General features: G+C 33.6%; 1 protein-coding gene and 1 pseudogene across 3 annotated transcripts; both read right to left on the reverse strand.

Moving 5' to 3' along the window:
* Positions 1 to 1,213: 1,213 nt before the first annotated feature.
* LOC147395637 (myosin-binding protein 1-like) lies at positions 1,214 to 14,356 on the reverse strand. 3 transcript variants are annotated; one of them, XM_086449968.1, is made up of 4 exons: positions 14,077 to 14,356; positions 12,067 to 13,304; positions 10,193 to 11,599; positions 1,214 to 1,687 (listed from the first exon to the last, which is right to left on the reverse strand). In XM_086449968.1, exons 2-3 carry the CDS (start codon positions 13,193 to 13,195, stop codon positions 10,218 to 10,220), a joined length of 2,511 nt encoding a protein of 836 aa, XP_086306094.1. In that variant the 5' UTR covers positions 13,196 to 13,304; positions 14,077 to 14,356; the 3' UTR covers positions 1,214 to 1,687; positions 10,193 to 10,217. The 3 variants fall into 3 exon arrangements, with proteins under 3 accessions (XP_086306094.1, XP_086306095.1, XP_086306093.1); XM_086449969.1 differs by lacking the exon at positions 1,214 to 1,687 and adding an exon at positions 7,278 to 7,778 and having other exon boundaries at positions 12,067 to 13,197; positions 14,077 to 14,355; XM_086449967.1 differs by lacking the exon at positions 1,214 to 1,687 and adding an exon at positions 7,278 to 7,778 and having other exon boundaries at positions 14,077 to 14,355.
* Positions 4,528 to 6,335, reverse strand: LOC147395638 (cytochrome P450 94A1 pseudogene; annotated as a pseudogene).
* Positions 14,357 to 16,432: the final 2,076 nt, after the last annotated feature.

The raw sequence follows: 16,432 nt of genomic DNA on the forward strand, positions 1-16,432 counted from the left end.
AACTGCTCCGAGATTTTCTCCCTACCAACCAATCACTCTTGCTCGTGTAATACACATGGTGTCATACAATTGAGTCATCAGCTTAGCACATAAATTTCAAATCAACAAATCTTTGTTCCTCAAAATATGGGAACCCGCTCCAAAATGTTGAAAACCTGTTCTTCACGAAGATTCTCATTATATCCATCACATTAAGTGTTCTTTTATTTATTAAATAAAAACAAACATTGCAATGAAATATTGGTGAATATTATAGTTATAAGATAACAATAGTGTAATGATGAATATTTTAAAATTATTAATATAATTATAGTATTAATTTAAAAGTATCTATTAAATTACTAACTAATAAGGTAATACCATAGTAATACAAGTGATACTAATCAAATTATATAACTAATATAAAAACTATGACTAATCCATGGATATAGGACGCATGAAAGTATAATAGTTATGGACAATTGTGGACCCATGACTGCATTTTTCAACACGAAATTTATTAAATAAAATCTATTTATTTTATTCTAAATTGTAAAAGAGGTGTTTTTTTTTATTTATTATTATTATTATTTTTTTTTTTTTGCAACAAAAAATAGGTAAACAATGGAAGCATATAGAAATAAATTGATATTTGAGTATATTATTGATATAAAGCTCTGGAGATGCTCTACACCCTAAGATATTTTTGAACTTGATGCTCTCGAATCCACTCCACACTTTGGTCATTAGGGTTTGGATCTGTAAACCCGACTAGCAGGGGTGAGGCAACTGGCGGTGCCATATCTTCCCCAAATCTCCTGGGTACATGTAATACCCCACAAACCACACATACTAGGTATGTCAGGTAAATCCATGTTTCTAAGATTGTGGCCATGCATCAATCTCTACTCTTGAAGAAGCTACCTTTATTTGCTTGATTTCAAGAAACGCCTTACAGCTTCTAAAAGTGCTTCTAGATCACAAAAGAACACTGTCAACAAAACAAGCAATGTCGCAAGTGATTAATAGAAGCACTTCTGTTGAAAGAAGAGCTATGGCAAACAGGCCATTAAGAAATACCTATTTTCAGCACCATTTTTAGAGATCAGAAGCTTAACAAGTAAGACCCACATGGATTATACAATCCGATAAATGAGATTTCTAACAGAAAAGTAAAATTTTGTGTGCAACTTCGGAGAAAAATTAAGAACTTCCATTGTCCTGAAATCAATATATCCAAGAGAAGTATTAATCTGTTTGGATTTACAAGGGCAGCAGGTTGACCAATTGAAGCCAACCTTCAACACTAAAAATATATAAAGGTGACCATCTTTACAAACCAAATCACCCATTCTATAATTTAATCACTTTTACAATCACAAAACCAAACCTCACCAACTCTACAAACAAACCTGAGGACCAAAAAACAAAACCAAGAAAGCAAAACATGTCAAATAGAAAAACAAAACCCAACAAAAGAAGAAAATAAAAGGAAAGAGGAGCTTTCACACTCCTCGGGATGAATCAAGCTATAAAAACTGTACACACATTCATTCACCTGACCGTCATACATTGATGGGTGAGATCTCATGTAATACAACTATCCCATTCTTATATAAGTAGTTCTGAATGATAATTTAGTTGACGTTCCGTCTTCTTGGATCTTTATTCCTCCTCTTTTTTTCTTCTTTTTTTCTCCAATGGGTATCTGAAACAATACATATTAATTAGTCATAATTTATCACAATAGCTTTTGCATTTCATACTGCAATTAAATATTAATCAATTATGTATTAGATGCATATTATTATTGTGTGATCGTCTGATTTATCACACTTGTACACATATTTTTAGTTCTATAGAGCAATAATATGTATATATATTGGAGAGTAATAGAGGAGCTGGTTTTAGCATATATGATCATTTTGTTATATCTAATGCACTGTTATTAACAAAAACACAAAAAATGGAAAATTACGATGTGGAAGCAATAGTGCTCCCTATGTACTAAACAAAGCTTATATTTACCACTTTTAGTCGTTATTTGACATTCTCATCTCCTAAAACTTCGTGAGTAAAAAAAGAAGTCCAAACATTCCACTATTACACTCTCTTCAACTCCCCAACACAATTGCATATGGAGGTATCCTCTAAAAGATTTTCTTTCTTCTTCTAATAAACCCACCAAGACCATCTTGCAAACACAAGCTCATCCATTAGAAATTCCTACCCCACTATTATTCCTAAAAAGGGAAAGAAGTAATTTTAAATTTATCTCGCTGGCTCTCATCGAAAAAAAAAGATGATTGTCACTTCCCTAATTTTATTTACATGTCACAGACCTATTACAAATGAATACTATCTATTGATTAGACGATCTGCCATCAGAACTTTTCCAACTTGTGCAGGGGTGGATTTAAAGTGGGGGCAATGGAGGTACTTGACCCCATAAGAATTTTCAAATCCACTAAGAATTAATGAGTTATTGCAACAGATAGCAGCGGCAGATAAAGAAATACGTTGCTATTGCCCCCACACAAAAATTTTCCACTATTAGTTGCCCCACAAAAACTTTTCCACTCTTATTGCCCCCCACATGGGTAAAATCTTGGCTCCACCCCTGAACTCATGCAAGTAAAGACTTCAACACTTAGTAGGACCAGCATTTCCAAATAAAGCCTCAAAGCCTTGGCATTCTTTACACCGAATGATTGATTAGGCCCTAATGAAACAAACACTAAACCTCATTTTCTTTCTTAAAGAAACCCAATTATTATTTATTCCTTCGGTGGCCCAACCTTCCACCCGCAATGGATAACTGGTCAGCTTGATAATCATCAATGTGTACCTCATAAAAATGGATGTTTCATAAACTATAAACGGTACCACCTAGGTATGTATGGTTTGGGTTCGGTAATTTTCATAATACCCTATGTATGTAAGGTTATTAAATGAGTTAAGTTTGGGTTCGGTAATTTTCATAATACCCTATGTATGTAAGGTTATTAAATGAGTTAAGTTTGGGTTCGGTAAATTTTCATAATACCCTTACTTCAATACGATGCATTGCCACCCACAAGAATTTATTCCTTCTCTTCTGGTATGTATGGTTTGTGGGATATTGCATGCATCCAAGGGATTTGGGCAAGATAGGGAGCTCTTAGAGGCTAGTTGATAATTTGAACCAAACATTTGTAATGTATGAATAGTGTGTTTTAATCTTTAATTGGGGTGTAATAAATAATTTAAGAAATTGGAATGCAATAAGTAAAAGTTGGGGTGCTAATAACAACTCTCTTTCAAAATTAAATGATTTGTCAAGATGTAGATTGTAGTTTTTTTTTCCTTGTGACAACTCATTTTCTTTCCAGAGAAAACTATCCAACTATGTCTCACTCAGTTTAGGAGGATAGATCAAATCCATTTATTCTTCACTAAGTGCTTTCTCAAAGAGAGAGAAATGGAGGAGTTTTTGATATTTTAAGGTGATTTGGCCTAAAAAGGAAAATGCTAAAGTAACATTAAAATTGACATTAATTATCACATTGCTAATGTGGAGGTGTAAACATAACCATGCTTTTAATACATTAGCAATGTGAGAATTAATGTCAATTTTGATGTTACTCTAGTACGCCTCATTAAAAAGCTCTTACGAACCAACTTGTCAAGAGGACTCAATTGAACTAGATTGAAAACACATTGATTTTTTTCTCCCAAGAATCCGTCGTCTTTCAAGCTTGTTAACCTATTCAACTTCATATTTAATCCATCAATTTTAATATCTTCACACACACACACACACAAATAATAATAATAAAATAATAATAATTGATGAATGATTAAGAAAACATGTAAAATTTATCTAACAAAATCAAAATATTTAGTGCAATATTCTTTAACCAAAATGGTGCACATAAGTTAATGAAATAGTATGAGAGATTCCATTGCAAAACAAACTTTTACTACGAGCACTCCAATTCATATGATAAGAATTAGCACTCATGTTGGGGTGCTCTTAGTAAATGTTAGCATGGTGATGGTATCTCTCAATAGTATATATGGTAATTACTATAATTAAATGGTGGATCTTCACACCCACACAATCAATTTGAATTTGAATTCACTTTGAAAAGAGAATTTAAAAAAAAAAAAAATTACATCGATAATACTACCTATCATTAAGTATACGTGGCTCAACCCTATCAGACTAAATTAGTATCCAACAAAAAAAAAATTTCTCGAACGATGCTCATAGAATTCAAGATCCACCAATCATATGAGTCTGCATGTATTGAATGACATCCTCAATTTACAAAACTATCTCGTTAGACCTGACGTTACATGCATCGGAGAGTATTTGAGCACTATGATGAAAAATTCTTTGAGCTAAAAAGTTCTTTTCATGCTAAATTGATCGTAATACAATTGTTGAGTAAAAAAACAATAATTGAATCAAAAAATTATTTATGACTTTTTTGCATTTCATCAAACCAAGTATTTTAAAAAAATTAAAGCAATTTTCAAGAAATAGTAGCAATCATGACCATATATTTAAAATTAAAAATGAATAATATTCAATAATTTAAAACAATTAACAATTAAAACCTATAATCAAATTTCAAATAAACATAAACAACATCTTCATCACATGACTTCTCTTTTCTCAATCCTCACAGGAAACCCACCTCTCATTTTTGAAGTCAAAAAAGACTCAAAAACAGGCTCACAACCTTTCTCTATTACTGGTACAATCTTAAACCTTCTAAGAACACCAGCAACCACTGTCTTCATCTGTAAAAAAGCCATTTCTTTCCCCAAACACACCCTTGGCCCTGCTTGAAACACTGGATACATATAAGCATCTCTTCCCACAAAACCCCATTGTTCTCCAACTTTTTCTAACCATCTCTCTGGTTTAAACTCCCTCCAATCTTCACCCCACAAATTTTCCATCCTACCCATTGCATAAGGATGATAAGTTACCATCATTCCCTTCTTCACAACCGTCCCATCCGGTAACAAGTCATCACTAGCAGCTTCTTTGGAGTCAGCAGGAACTGGTGGGTACAATCTCATGCTCTCACAGAGTGACGCATGTATGTAAACCATGTCTTTTACTTCATCATATACCGGTGCTTCCGGTTTCTCTCTTATCTCCTTTAATACTTCTTCTTCTACGTGAGAATTGGTAGAAACTAACCAAAAAAACCAAGTTAAAGCTGCTGATGTGGTGTCTCTACCAGCTAAGATAAAGCTGATCACCATATCTGTAGCAAAATCTTCATCTAAATGTCCGGAATTTAAGATTCTTGATAGAAGATCATGGGTTTCTAACGTCGATTTCGATTCAAGTTCTGACTTTTTGACACTCACAATGTTTTGGGCGAATTCTCGAACTTTCAAAATCGAAATTTTAAGTCGCTTTTCGGACCCAATATCAAGAATCTTTTTTATCTTCCAAATTGCTGGAAACAGAGAGATGAATCTCTTACTGATTGTCTGCGAAGCATCTTCGAATGCAACGGCGAATTCGGTTGAAGGTAGAGATGGAGAAAGGTACTTAGGATCGAACCCAAACGAGATTTTGCAAATATTATCGAATGCGAATCGTTGGAGGATATCTTGTAAATCAAGAACAGATTTTTGGGTAGAAGCGGTTGAGAGAATGGGAAGCAGACGATCAGAGAGCTCTGTTTCGACGACATTTTCGACGAATTTACGAAGAGATTTGGTGTTAAATTCATGGCTAGATATTTGTCTCTGAAACTTCCAATTGTTCCCATCTGTGTTGAAAATTCCAGAGCCAAGAAAATCAGAAACAGTACCAGTGGAAAATTCGCCTTTTGGGTAGAGAGAGAATTGGGTTTTGAGGATGTGTTGAACATTTGCAGGATTTGCAGTTATAATCTGACGAACACCTAAAGGGCGATGAAGAACAATGGTTTTAGTGGGAGATTGGGTGATAAGCTCTGAAACCCATTGGATTCTTCGGTTTCTATTGGCGTAAATGGCGAAATATGAACCGATTAAAGGGTAAGATTTGGGAAATTTAGTTGAAGTTTGTGGAGATGATTTGGGTTTAAAATAGATAGAAGTGACGAAGAATAAGAAGAAGGAGGAGAGAACGAAGAGGAGACTTGGGGGTAAGTGTTCAAGAAAGAACATTGTTGCAGATTTGTTTGAGAAATTAATGGAGAAAAAGAAGGATTTTGGGAATGTTTATTTATTGTTGAAGATTTTGAGATAGAGGGTTTTGGGTTTGTTGATTTATAGGAAGAAATCTTATTATATTATTCATCACTGATGGCGTCATTGATCCAACCAGATATTTAAAAGGAAGATGCCTTGGAGGATGAGTTGTTTGACTGGGGTGGCAAAGTCTTGTTTGGATGTGGTTTTTGTTAGACAGGAGAAGCTTCTATTAACTCTTCTTGTTTTCAGACCTATGACATAGTTTTCTTGACCTTGGTCTTCTCTTATGAAAAAAAAATAAAGGTGACCTCAGATTCCAACTGATTAGGCATAATGCCTAACCATTCCATTATGAATAGTCATTTTGGATATTCAACGGATATGTACTAATTAAAATTATATTATTCAAATAATTATTTTTATATTTTTTTATATTTTTTTAATTGAAATGATTAATTTGTTTTAGAAATCCCTAAACTCTAAAATGATTTTTCATTTTGGATAGAGAAATGGATAGTGTGTTGGAGACAAATTTTGAACTTGACTCTCTCAAAAACAAGAATTAAGAGGGGATGTTGTCAAGTAGGGTGGAGAGTGATTTGGAGTTGATGTTAACAAATTGGCACCTTATCTCAAAAGAAAGACTTGTTATAACTCTTAAGGGTTAGCTCAATGGCAATTTCAGGATGAGACAACTGGCCTCTTAGAGTGCCATATCTTGCCCAAATCCCGAGTACATGTAATACCCCACAAACCACACATACCAGGTATGTCAGGTAAATCCATGTTTCTAAGAATGTGGCCATGCATCCAATCTCTACTCTTAAAGAAGCTGCCTTTATTTACTTGATTTCAAGAAACGCCTTACAGCTTCTAAAAGTGCTTCTAGATCACAAAAGAACCGTGTCTACAAAACAAGCAATGTTGCAAGTGATTTAATAGAAGCACTTCTGTTGAAAGAAGAGCTACAGTAAACAGGCGATTAAGAAATACCTATTTTCAGCACCACTTCCAGAGATCAGAAGCATAACAAGTAAAACACATGGATTATACCGTCCGATTCATGAGATTTCTTAAAGAAAAGTTCAATTTTGTGTGCAACTTCGGAGAAAAATTAAGAACTTCCATTGTCCTGAAATCAATATATCCAAGTGAAGTATTAATCTGTTTGGATTTACAAGGGCAGTAGGTTGACCAATTGAAGCCAACCTTCAACACTAAAAATATATAAAGGTGACCATCTTTACAAACCAAATCACCCATTCTACAATTTAATCACTTCTACAATCACAAAACCAAACCTCACCAACTCTACAAACAAACCTGAGGACCAAAAAACAAAACCAAGAAAGCAAAACATGTCAAATAGAAAAACAAAACCCGACAAAGAAGAAAATAAAAGGAAAGAGGAGCTTTCGCACTCCTCGGGATGAATCAAGCTAGTAAAACTGTACACACATTCATTCTCCTGACCGTCATACATAGATGGGTGAGATCTCATGTAATACAACCTTCTCATTCTTATATAAGTAGTTCTGATTGATGATTTAGTTGACGTTCCATCTTCTCAGATCTTTATTCCTCCTCTTTTTTTCTCCAATGGGTATCTGAAACATTACATACTAATCAATCATAATTTATCACAATAGCTTTTTGCATTTCATAATGCAATTAAATATTAATCAATCATGTATTAGATGCATATTAATATTGTGTGATCGTCTGATTTATCACTCTTGTACACATATTTTTAGTTCTATAGAGCAATAATATATATTATTGGAGTGTAATAGAGGAGCTGGTTATCTAGCATATATGATCATTTTGTTATGACTAATGCACTGTTATTAACAAAAACACAAAAAAATGGAAAATTACGATGTGGAAGCAATAGTGCTCCCCATGTACTAAATAAAGCTTATATTTACACCACTTTTAGTCATTATTCGACATTCTCGTCTCCTGAAACTTCGTGAGTAAAAAAAGAAGTCCAAACATTCCACTATTACATTCTTTTCAACTCCCCAACACAATTGCATATGGCAGTATCCTCCAAAAGATTTTCTTTCTTCTTCTAATAAACCCACCAAGACCATCTTGCAAACACAAGCTCATCCATTAGAAACACCCACCCCACTATTATTCCTAAAAAGGGAAATAAATAGTTTTAAATTTATCTCGTTGGTTCTCATCGAAGAAAAAAAACAAAAGATGATTGCCACTTCCCTAATTTTATTTACATGTCACAGACCTATTACAAATGAATACTATCTATTGATTAGATGATCTGCCATTAGAAGTTATCCAACTCGTGCAGGGGTGAATTTAGAGTGGGGGCAATGGGGGCACTTGCCCCCATAAGAATTTTCAAATCCACCAAGGATTAATGAGTTATTGCAACAGATAGCAGCAGCGGATAAAGAAATCCATTGCTATTGACCCCACAAAAAAAATTTACACTCTTAGTTGCCCCCCAAAAAAAACTTTTCCACTCTTATGTTGCCTCCACGTGGGTAAAATCCTAGCTCAGCCCCTGAACTCGTGCAAGTAAAGACTTCAACACTTAGTGGGACCAGCATTTCCAAATAAAGCCTCAAGGCCTTGGTATTCTTTACATCGAATGATTGATTAGGCCCTAATGAAACAAACACTTAACCTCATTTTCTTTCTTAAAGAAACCCAATTATTATTTATTCCTCCGGTGGCCCAACCTTCCACCCCCAATGGATAGCTGGTCAGCTTGACAACAATCAATGTGTACCTCATAAAAATGGATGTTTCATAAACTGTAAATAAGCTGTAAAGGGTACCACCTAGGCCGATCTCTTGTAAAGTGCTGATGAAATAGTGAAAAAGTGTTATAAGCAAAAAACCTAAAATGAGGTGCACTGAAGCAATATTTTAATGGGTGATAGGTTATATACAACATATGACGACACTTGAAGGTCCTTGAGTCCCTTGTGAAAGAAATTCTCAAAATTTGGAATAAAATTATGACCGGAATTGAATTTTCCAGATAAATATGTCAAGTAGCTGATATTTTACTTCATCCCATGGCACTAAATGACAAAAAACTTCTTTAAAGATGCTTAAGTGGTATTTGGCACGTGGCGAAGACTATGCTTACCTTTCGTGTCTGTATTAGGCTGGTCATCTCGATATCTTTTTTCTTCCATTTTAATAAATCGTTATATCTATTAAAAAAGATGTCATGGATGTATGTAAGAAACCTAACCTTGCAAGTAAAACCTCTCAACTCTAAGGCAACACTAGCACAAAATCCTTTAATTGATGGAGAAATAAGGTGTAACAAATGATTAGAAAAGAAGTTGAAATGAAAACAAAACAAAAAACTAAAGGGAGGTTCTTCTAGGTCCGAGTTTTCTTCTTATAGTTCTCTCTCTAACCCAATGGTGAGAACTTAACATGATAAAATAAAAAACAGAACAAAACAATAAGATATAACGATTTCTACTGATAAGAAAAATAGACATAATGAAAGAAGCAATACAAAAACCTTTACAATTAGATAGTAAGTAATAGCTTGAAAGTTACAAAGTGAATAACTAGTTTACCAACAAAAAAAACACACAACCAGTTTCTGCAAAAATATTGGAGAAATAGTTAGAATAGTTCAACAATAGAAATTTGATTATGGACTTCTGGTCATGCATTTCCAATCAAATGCATAAATGAGAATAATGTGGGACGCAGATCAAGCCAACATTAACAGGTTCCAATGGAAATTTTGTCTAAAGTTATTTTTTATCACTTCTATTTTATTGGGATTAATTTTAGATTAGATTATTTTATTTTTAAATGTCTTTTAATTATTTTAGAAGCTGTATAAAAGTTCAAGTATTATTCACATTGTTTTTCTTTATATTTTATTTTGAGGGGTCAAAACTTGTCATATTGGGTTGATTTTTGTGTCATTTGAAAGATTATTCAAATAGTAGATTTCTCGACAGCTTCTGTTCGAATACAGTAACATTAGTAAATTATTCAGTATAAGATTTACCTCTGAAATTACAGAATATGAAGGTTCAAAGACAAACTTGCTCCCGTCTTATTCCAATATGACGTAATTCTCGTAGGTGACGAGCTATCTCCTGGATGAATTGTACTCCATCATCACCATTTCGAAGTGTATTAATAGTGTGCTCAAGAAAATTCCGGTCTGCCTCGAGTGCCATCAATCTTTCATTCAAATCTAAAACTTCATGTTCTATAGCAACTAAATCGGTCTCCTTACCGATAAAGGATGCTTTTGCATCACAATCAAAATGATGATTTTCTTTACTAACAAACTTACGGTCCCCAGATAGAAATGAATCCTTTTGCACAAAAAACCCATCCTCTTCAATTTGACTATTTTCTTTGGCCTCCTCATACCCACCATTAGGCATGTCCACGTGAACCCCATAATTAGAGAATAGATGAAGCTTCTTCTCCAACTTCTTCAAACATTCAGAAATATATAACCTTTCATCTTCAAAATCTTCGAAAGAATCCTTAGAAATGCTTATATTTCCATCCCCATACACCATATCAGATTTCTCAAGTTCATTGCTGACTTCTGATTCTTTACTAGGCGGTTGTTTGGCGTTATTTTCAATAAAACTTGGAACTGAATGCTCCGCCATTAATTCGAATGGGAACTTTTTCCTATAGATTTCAAGCTCGGCTTCCAAATCTTGTACTTTTTTGTCACTTTCGGCAAGACGGTCGTTTGCTCTTTGAAGTGCTTCTACATCATATTCTTCTTGCTCTTCCATCATTCTTAAGGACTGCAAAGCTTCCATATGAAGCGAGGCCTTCTCCTCTTGCAACCTTGTGATCATAGCCATTGCTTGATTTGCAGCAATTGCGGAAGCATTTCTTTCTTCTTCCAATTCTTTATATAAAGCGCTCTTCGATTTCCGATCATATTCAACTTGCCGCTTCAACCGATCAACCATACTTTCACCTTCAATTTCACTGATAATGCTTCCATCCAAAGACTCAAACCCAGACTCATTTCTCTCAATTGAGATCCTCTTTGGAAGTATTTGCACTCCAATAGGACTAGAAGCCTCAGAAATCTTTAAGCTCTCACCATTGCGTGGAAATCTAGGACTCATCTCTGTCAATGTCAACTCAAGCCCTCGAGCAGCCGATAATTGTGACAACAACAGCTTCAGATCTTCACTATCTCTTGTGGAATCCTTACCAGTTAGTTGTTCAGCAAACATACTCGATATTTGATTTCCCTTATTACCAACAACGAGCTTGTAAGCATCACTCAGATCCATTAAAATGGGCATTGGTGGACATGGGTCATTTAAATCCAGTTCCATTTTTGAGGTCGGTGGTCCACTTTCCGACTTACTGATGTCTCCAATCTCTGTGATAGATGTCCGATCGATATCATCAGTTTGGACATGTACTGCAACAAACCATGCCATGCACAAGTAAGGTCAAACTAAATATAACATATATAGGACTTGTAAAAAAATGGAAAATTACCAAAAAGGGTCAAAGTCTTAGTTAATTATAAATTTTAAAAAAAAAATTAATATTACCAAAAACAACTTAAATCATTGGCCTGTCCAGCATTTTAGTAACTCGTTGGACAATCCAACGTTTTATGTTATGTTATGAATTTCAATGAAAAAAATGCCCACTAAAGGCCTTAATAGTCGAGGGACATTTTTGGTATTTCAGTGCGAAATACAATATAAAATGCTGGACTGTCCAATGACTTAGTAAAACACTGAACAGTCCAACGCTTTAATTCGTTTGTAGTAAATTTTAAAAAGTTAGTGTTTCTTTATAATTAATGAAACATTTGACTCTTTTTTGGTCATTTTCCGAAAAAAAAAAAATTTAAATTAATGAGTTATTCGGACTTACAGGTCTCTCCCGGTAGTTCAACAACAGATGATGGGGGAACATCATCTAGTGAAATAGGTTCAGTTTGTGTAGAAGTATTTTCTTTGTGTTCAACTTGGTGCCAATTCAGCTCCTCCAAACCATGCCCAATAGCAACGGTAGAGGCTGAAGATGTCAGATCATGGGACTCACTTGTGTCAAATTGCACGTTTTGAACTAAAAGTGAGGGTTCGGGCATAGAAGTTTGATGGATAAGCTTCTCTGGGGCCAATTCATGAGATGGCGTCTTGAGTAATATATCTGGACTAATGGCGCGAGGTTCTGGTTGTACAAATTGAGTTCCAAATTCTTCTTCCTTGAGATCATTTGTTTCACAAACTAGAGCACTTCTTTCATCGTCGTCTGATAATTGGACTTCTGATTCGGAATCAGATGTAATTTTAAGCTCAGAATATCCTACATGTGACAAAGGATCAGAACCACGAATCTCCACCTTAGAACCAAAAAATTTCCCACTTTTCTTCTTTGATCCATCGTGAGATTGTAATTGATTATGACCCATTAAACCTGATAACAGAACATCAAGTTCACCAACATCATCCTCAATTGATTTGGTGTGAAGCAATCTATGGGTTTCGAACCTCAACTTGGTCCATGGTTCATTGCAACAAGAACAATATTTTTTACTCGAAGAAACACTTATAGGATCCATAAGTACTTCATCCTGATCAAGACAACATTCAAGATCAGTCCCCAATTTACCGACCAACAACCTATATGTCTCAGAGTTGGCCTTGTGATCCGTGGAAAATGAAAAGAGACAATTTTCACATAGTCCATGGACATTTACAAGCTTATCGTGAATATGACAAAAGACCAATGATGAGATCTCTGATTTATGTGCACCACAAATTAAATCCCAATAGAATCCAGATTTTTCATTGCCTAGGACATTATCGAGCCTCGAGCATAGTAAGCACGGGATCTGCAATTCGCAGAAACAAGCGAATTTTGTCACCAAGTATGAGAATAAAGCATCCACGAATAAGAGAAATATCAGAAACCATTCAAGAGCAGCGGAAGCCAAAACAGCTGTGAACCCTCGGGCATCTCTTTGTACTCTAACAGATGAAGTTCTCCTTGTAGACATATCTGACACAATTACTTCAACAATCAAACAATCCTCCAAAATGAGCAGATCAGAATACACGTTGGAGGAAATATATTCCAATTCTCCCAATCAAAATTGAAATTCAACACTGTGAGCATCAAATGGGAAAAAAAAATCAACAATTAATAAGAGTAGAATTTAACATATCCCTAAAAGTAAGTACAGAGATGATCAGAAAACTCAAAAACAAAGATTATGTTAAATTCTGAAGAAAAAAATGAAAAAAAAGGGACCCATTTCTAAGTTAAGATCATATGACACCAAAACAACAGCTCATTGAGTAAAATTCTGAATAATCAAAAGAATTCCACTTATCCTAGATGATTAAGAAACCAAATGGAACCAATTTCTCAGAGAAGATCAAGAAATCTAAAAACATAGCCACACAATTGAAATTATGAAGAAACAAAGGGAACCTATTTTCCAGGGAAGTTCAAGAGAGTAAAAAACACAGCTAAAAGTCAAAGTAACCATAATCAGACCAAAGAACATAGACCAGTGATTGAAATTCAGAAGAAACAAAGGGAACCCATTTCTCAGAGAAGATCAAGAAATCTAAAAACATAGCCAAACAATTGAAATTATGAAGAAACAAAGGGAACCTATTTTTCAGGGAAGTTCAAGAGAGTTAAAAACACAGCTAAAAGTCAAATTAACCACAATTAGACCCAAGAACATAGACCAGTGATTGAAATTCAGAAGAAACAAAGGGAACCCATTTCTCAGACAAGATCAAGAGACCCAAAAAAACACAGCCCAAAATCTAACTAACACAATCAGATTGAATCATTGAAATCAACATAAAAGGAATCAAAATATACGAAAAAAGAGGAAAAAATGGATAAAAGAAAAATACTCACCTGATAATCAAATAAATCTAATAAACTTCAATTCATGACAAAATCACAAACCAAAATTGATCAATTTTTGGATTGGAAGCACAACATGCAACAATTCTTCAGGAGATTCGAACAAGAGAAAGAGAGAGACAAAATAGCCAACACAAAGCTTGAAACTTTCCCACAGATTTGTAGTTAGTTTATCAAAGACAAAGCAGCCGACCAAAGTAAAAGGTCGGCGGCAACCACAGATGAAGACGAAGACCGAAAGGAGGGAATAAAGCAACCCAACTATATATATTTCTCTGTCAGAGGTAAAAAGTATTTTTTTCCTTAAAAGAGTTTTTTTTTTTTCTTAAAAAAGTAAAGTCTGGGAAAGAATCTTATTGGTTCCTGCAAAATGAAGAACCGTTGGATCATCGAGAATCTGTAAGATAAAAATAAGATTTGCAAGGAAATTACAAAAGAGTCCTTGTGTAGCCATTCATTGACAGTTGAAACTTGAAAGTTGAAACCAACTGAATTATTTTTCCAGTTGACCAAAATCTCCTTATAGTTTCAGAGAACTGCTATTGGCACCCCAACTTTCACTTATTACATTTCAATTTTTTATATTATTTATCACACCTTAATAAAAGATTAAAACACACCATTCAAACTTTACAAAAGTTTGGTTCAAATTATTACCTTAACATTACAAAGAACTATAACATATTCAAACAACTTCAGCAGTGATTTACAATTAAGATTAGGCTCATAAAAAATCCTAAATCTACCGAATAGAAATCTAAAGAGAGAATTTTGTTCTATTGGTACCCAACTTCTATTGTTTCTCTATCATTGACTTATATTTTTATTTTAGTTAGAATACAATAAGTAAAAATGGGGTGTCAATACCAACTCTCTAGTTTTGTATCACGTCGCATTCTTTTAAGGCCCACTGACCCTACCAATTCTTGGCCCATCTATTGCTATGGTTTTCGAATTCAGATTTTGGGTTCAGATCGATAACTCGATCGAGTCTAGTTTGAAATTCTATTGGCACCCCAACTTTTATTTTTTACTTTTACTTTTACACCCTAATTATCTAAGATATTTATCACCTCGCAACTAAAAGTTAACACCCACAATTTAAAATAGAGATTAACATCTTCACATCAAAAAAATTATTCACAATACTTGCACAAAATATGAAAAAAATTTAAAAAAAAAAAAAAAAAAAACTATGAATTTTTATTATAAACAATAACTCATCAAAAGAACAAGTTGATATCAACGACGATCATCTACTTTGACCTCTTGATGTTGATCTTGTGTTCTTTGCTCTTCATATCTCTCCATCAAAGAAAATAAAATACTCAAATCCATCATTCTTTCCTAAATCGAGAGAATGATATTCTCGCCCTATTATTTATTTTTATTTTTCTAATTTTTGTTGTGTAATAAGTAAAAGTTGGGGTGCCAATAGAAGTTCTCTAGGATTTATGCAAGATTAAAAGATTATATAATCGATGTTGTTTATATTTAAAATATTAATTTAATATAGTTTTGAATTTACATGAGACCCTTAAAAAGTCTTGTGTACATTTTTATAAGTAAACTATCAATCCAATTATTTAATCTACCTTCTTATGATGTAATGTTGGGAAAATACCATATATCTCAAATGAGTCAAATTATTCCTAGAAAATTTAGATAAATTTTAAAAACATATATTTAAATTTAAATAATAATTTTATATATATATATATATATATATATATATATATTTATAAATTCATCGATTTTTATTTTATTTTTTTTACAATGAGATGTCCAAACTTACGGACAACTAGGAGACCAGATGAGCCAGTGCTGGAGTCAAGGCATATGAGTTTACTGACCATAATGTAAATAGGAGTTTTTATCAAAATGATCTTACATTATACCATATTAAATTGTACTTACATTATACCATTTTTTTTAATTTGTAGAAATGATTTGTAGTGCTTGGTTTTAAATTTGGTTCGAAGAGTCTTCTTAGTCTCCAAGTTTTTAGTTGAACAATTGTAATTAGAGTCATGTTAAAGTAACATTAAAATTGACATTGATTCTCACATTGCTAATGAAGAGGTGCACACCTACACATACACATGGATGCTTTTCACTCTTATTTCAATGAAAATCATTTATGGTTCCGCACCACATACATCCATGCAATAATGTGAGAATCAATGTCAATTTAAATGTTACTTCAGCATTTTCTATATTTTTATAAAAGATGAGGATCTATTGACTCGTAAGAATGACTTATGAACATAACACATGAACCCAACCTTTTAAATACAAAATCCAATGGTTAAGATTTATGAGTATCTTAATAACACAAATCTCATAA

The sequence above is a fragment of the Akebia trifoliata genome, chromosome 8 (assembly GCF_017979445.1).
Source record: "Akebia trifoliata isolate Shusen 1 chromosome 8, ASM1797944v1, whole genome shotgun sequence".
Classification (NCBI taxonomy): domain Eukaryota; kingdom Viridiplantae; phylum Streptophyta; class Magnoliopsida; order Ranunculales; family Lardizabalaceae; genus Akebia; species Akebia trifoliata.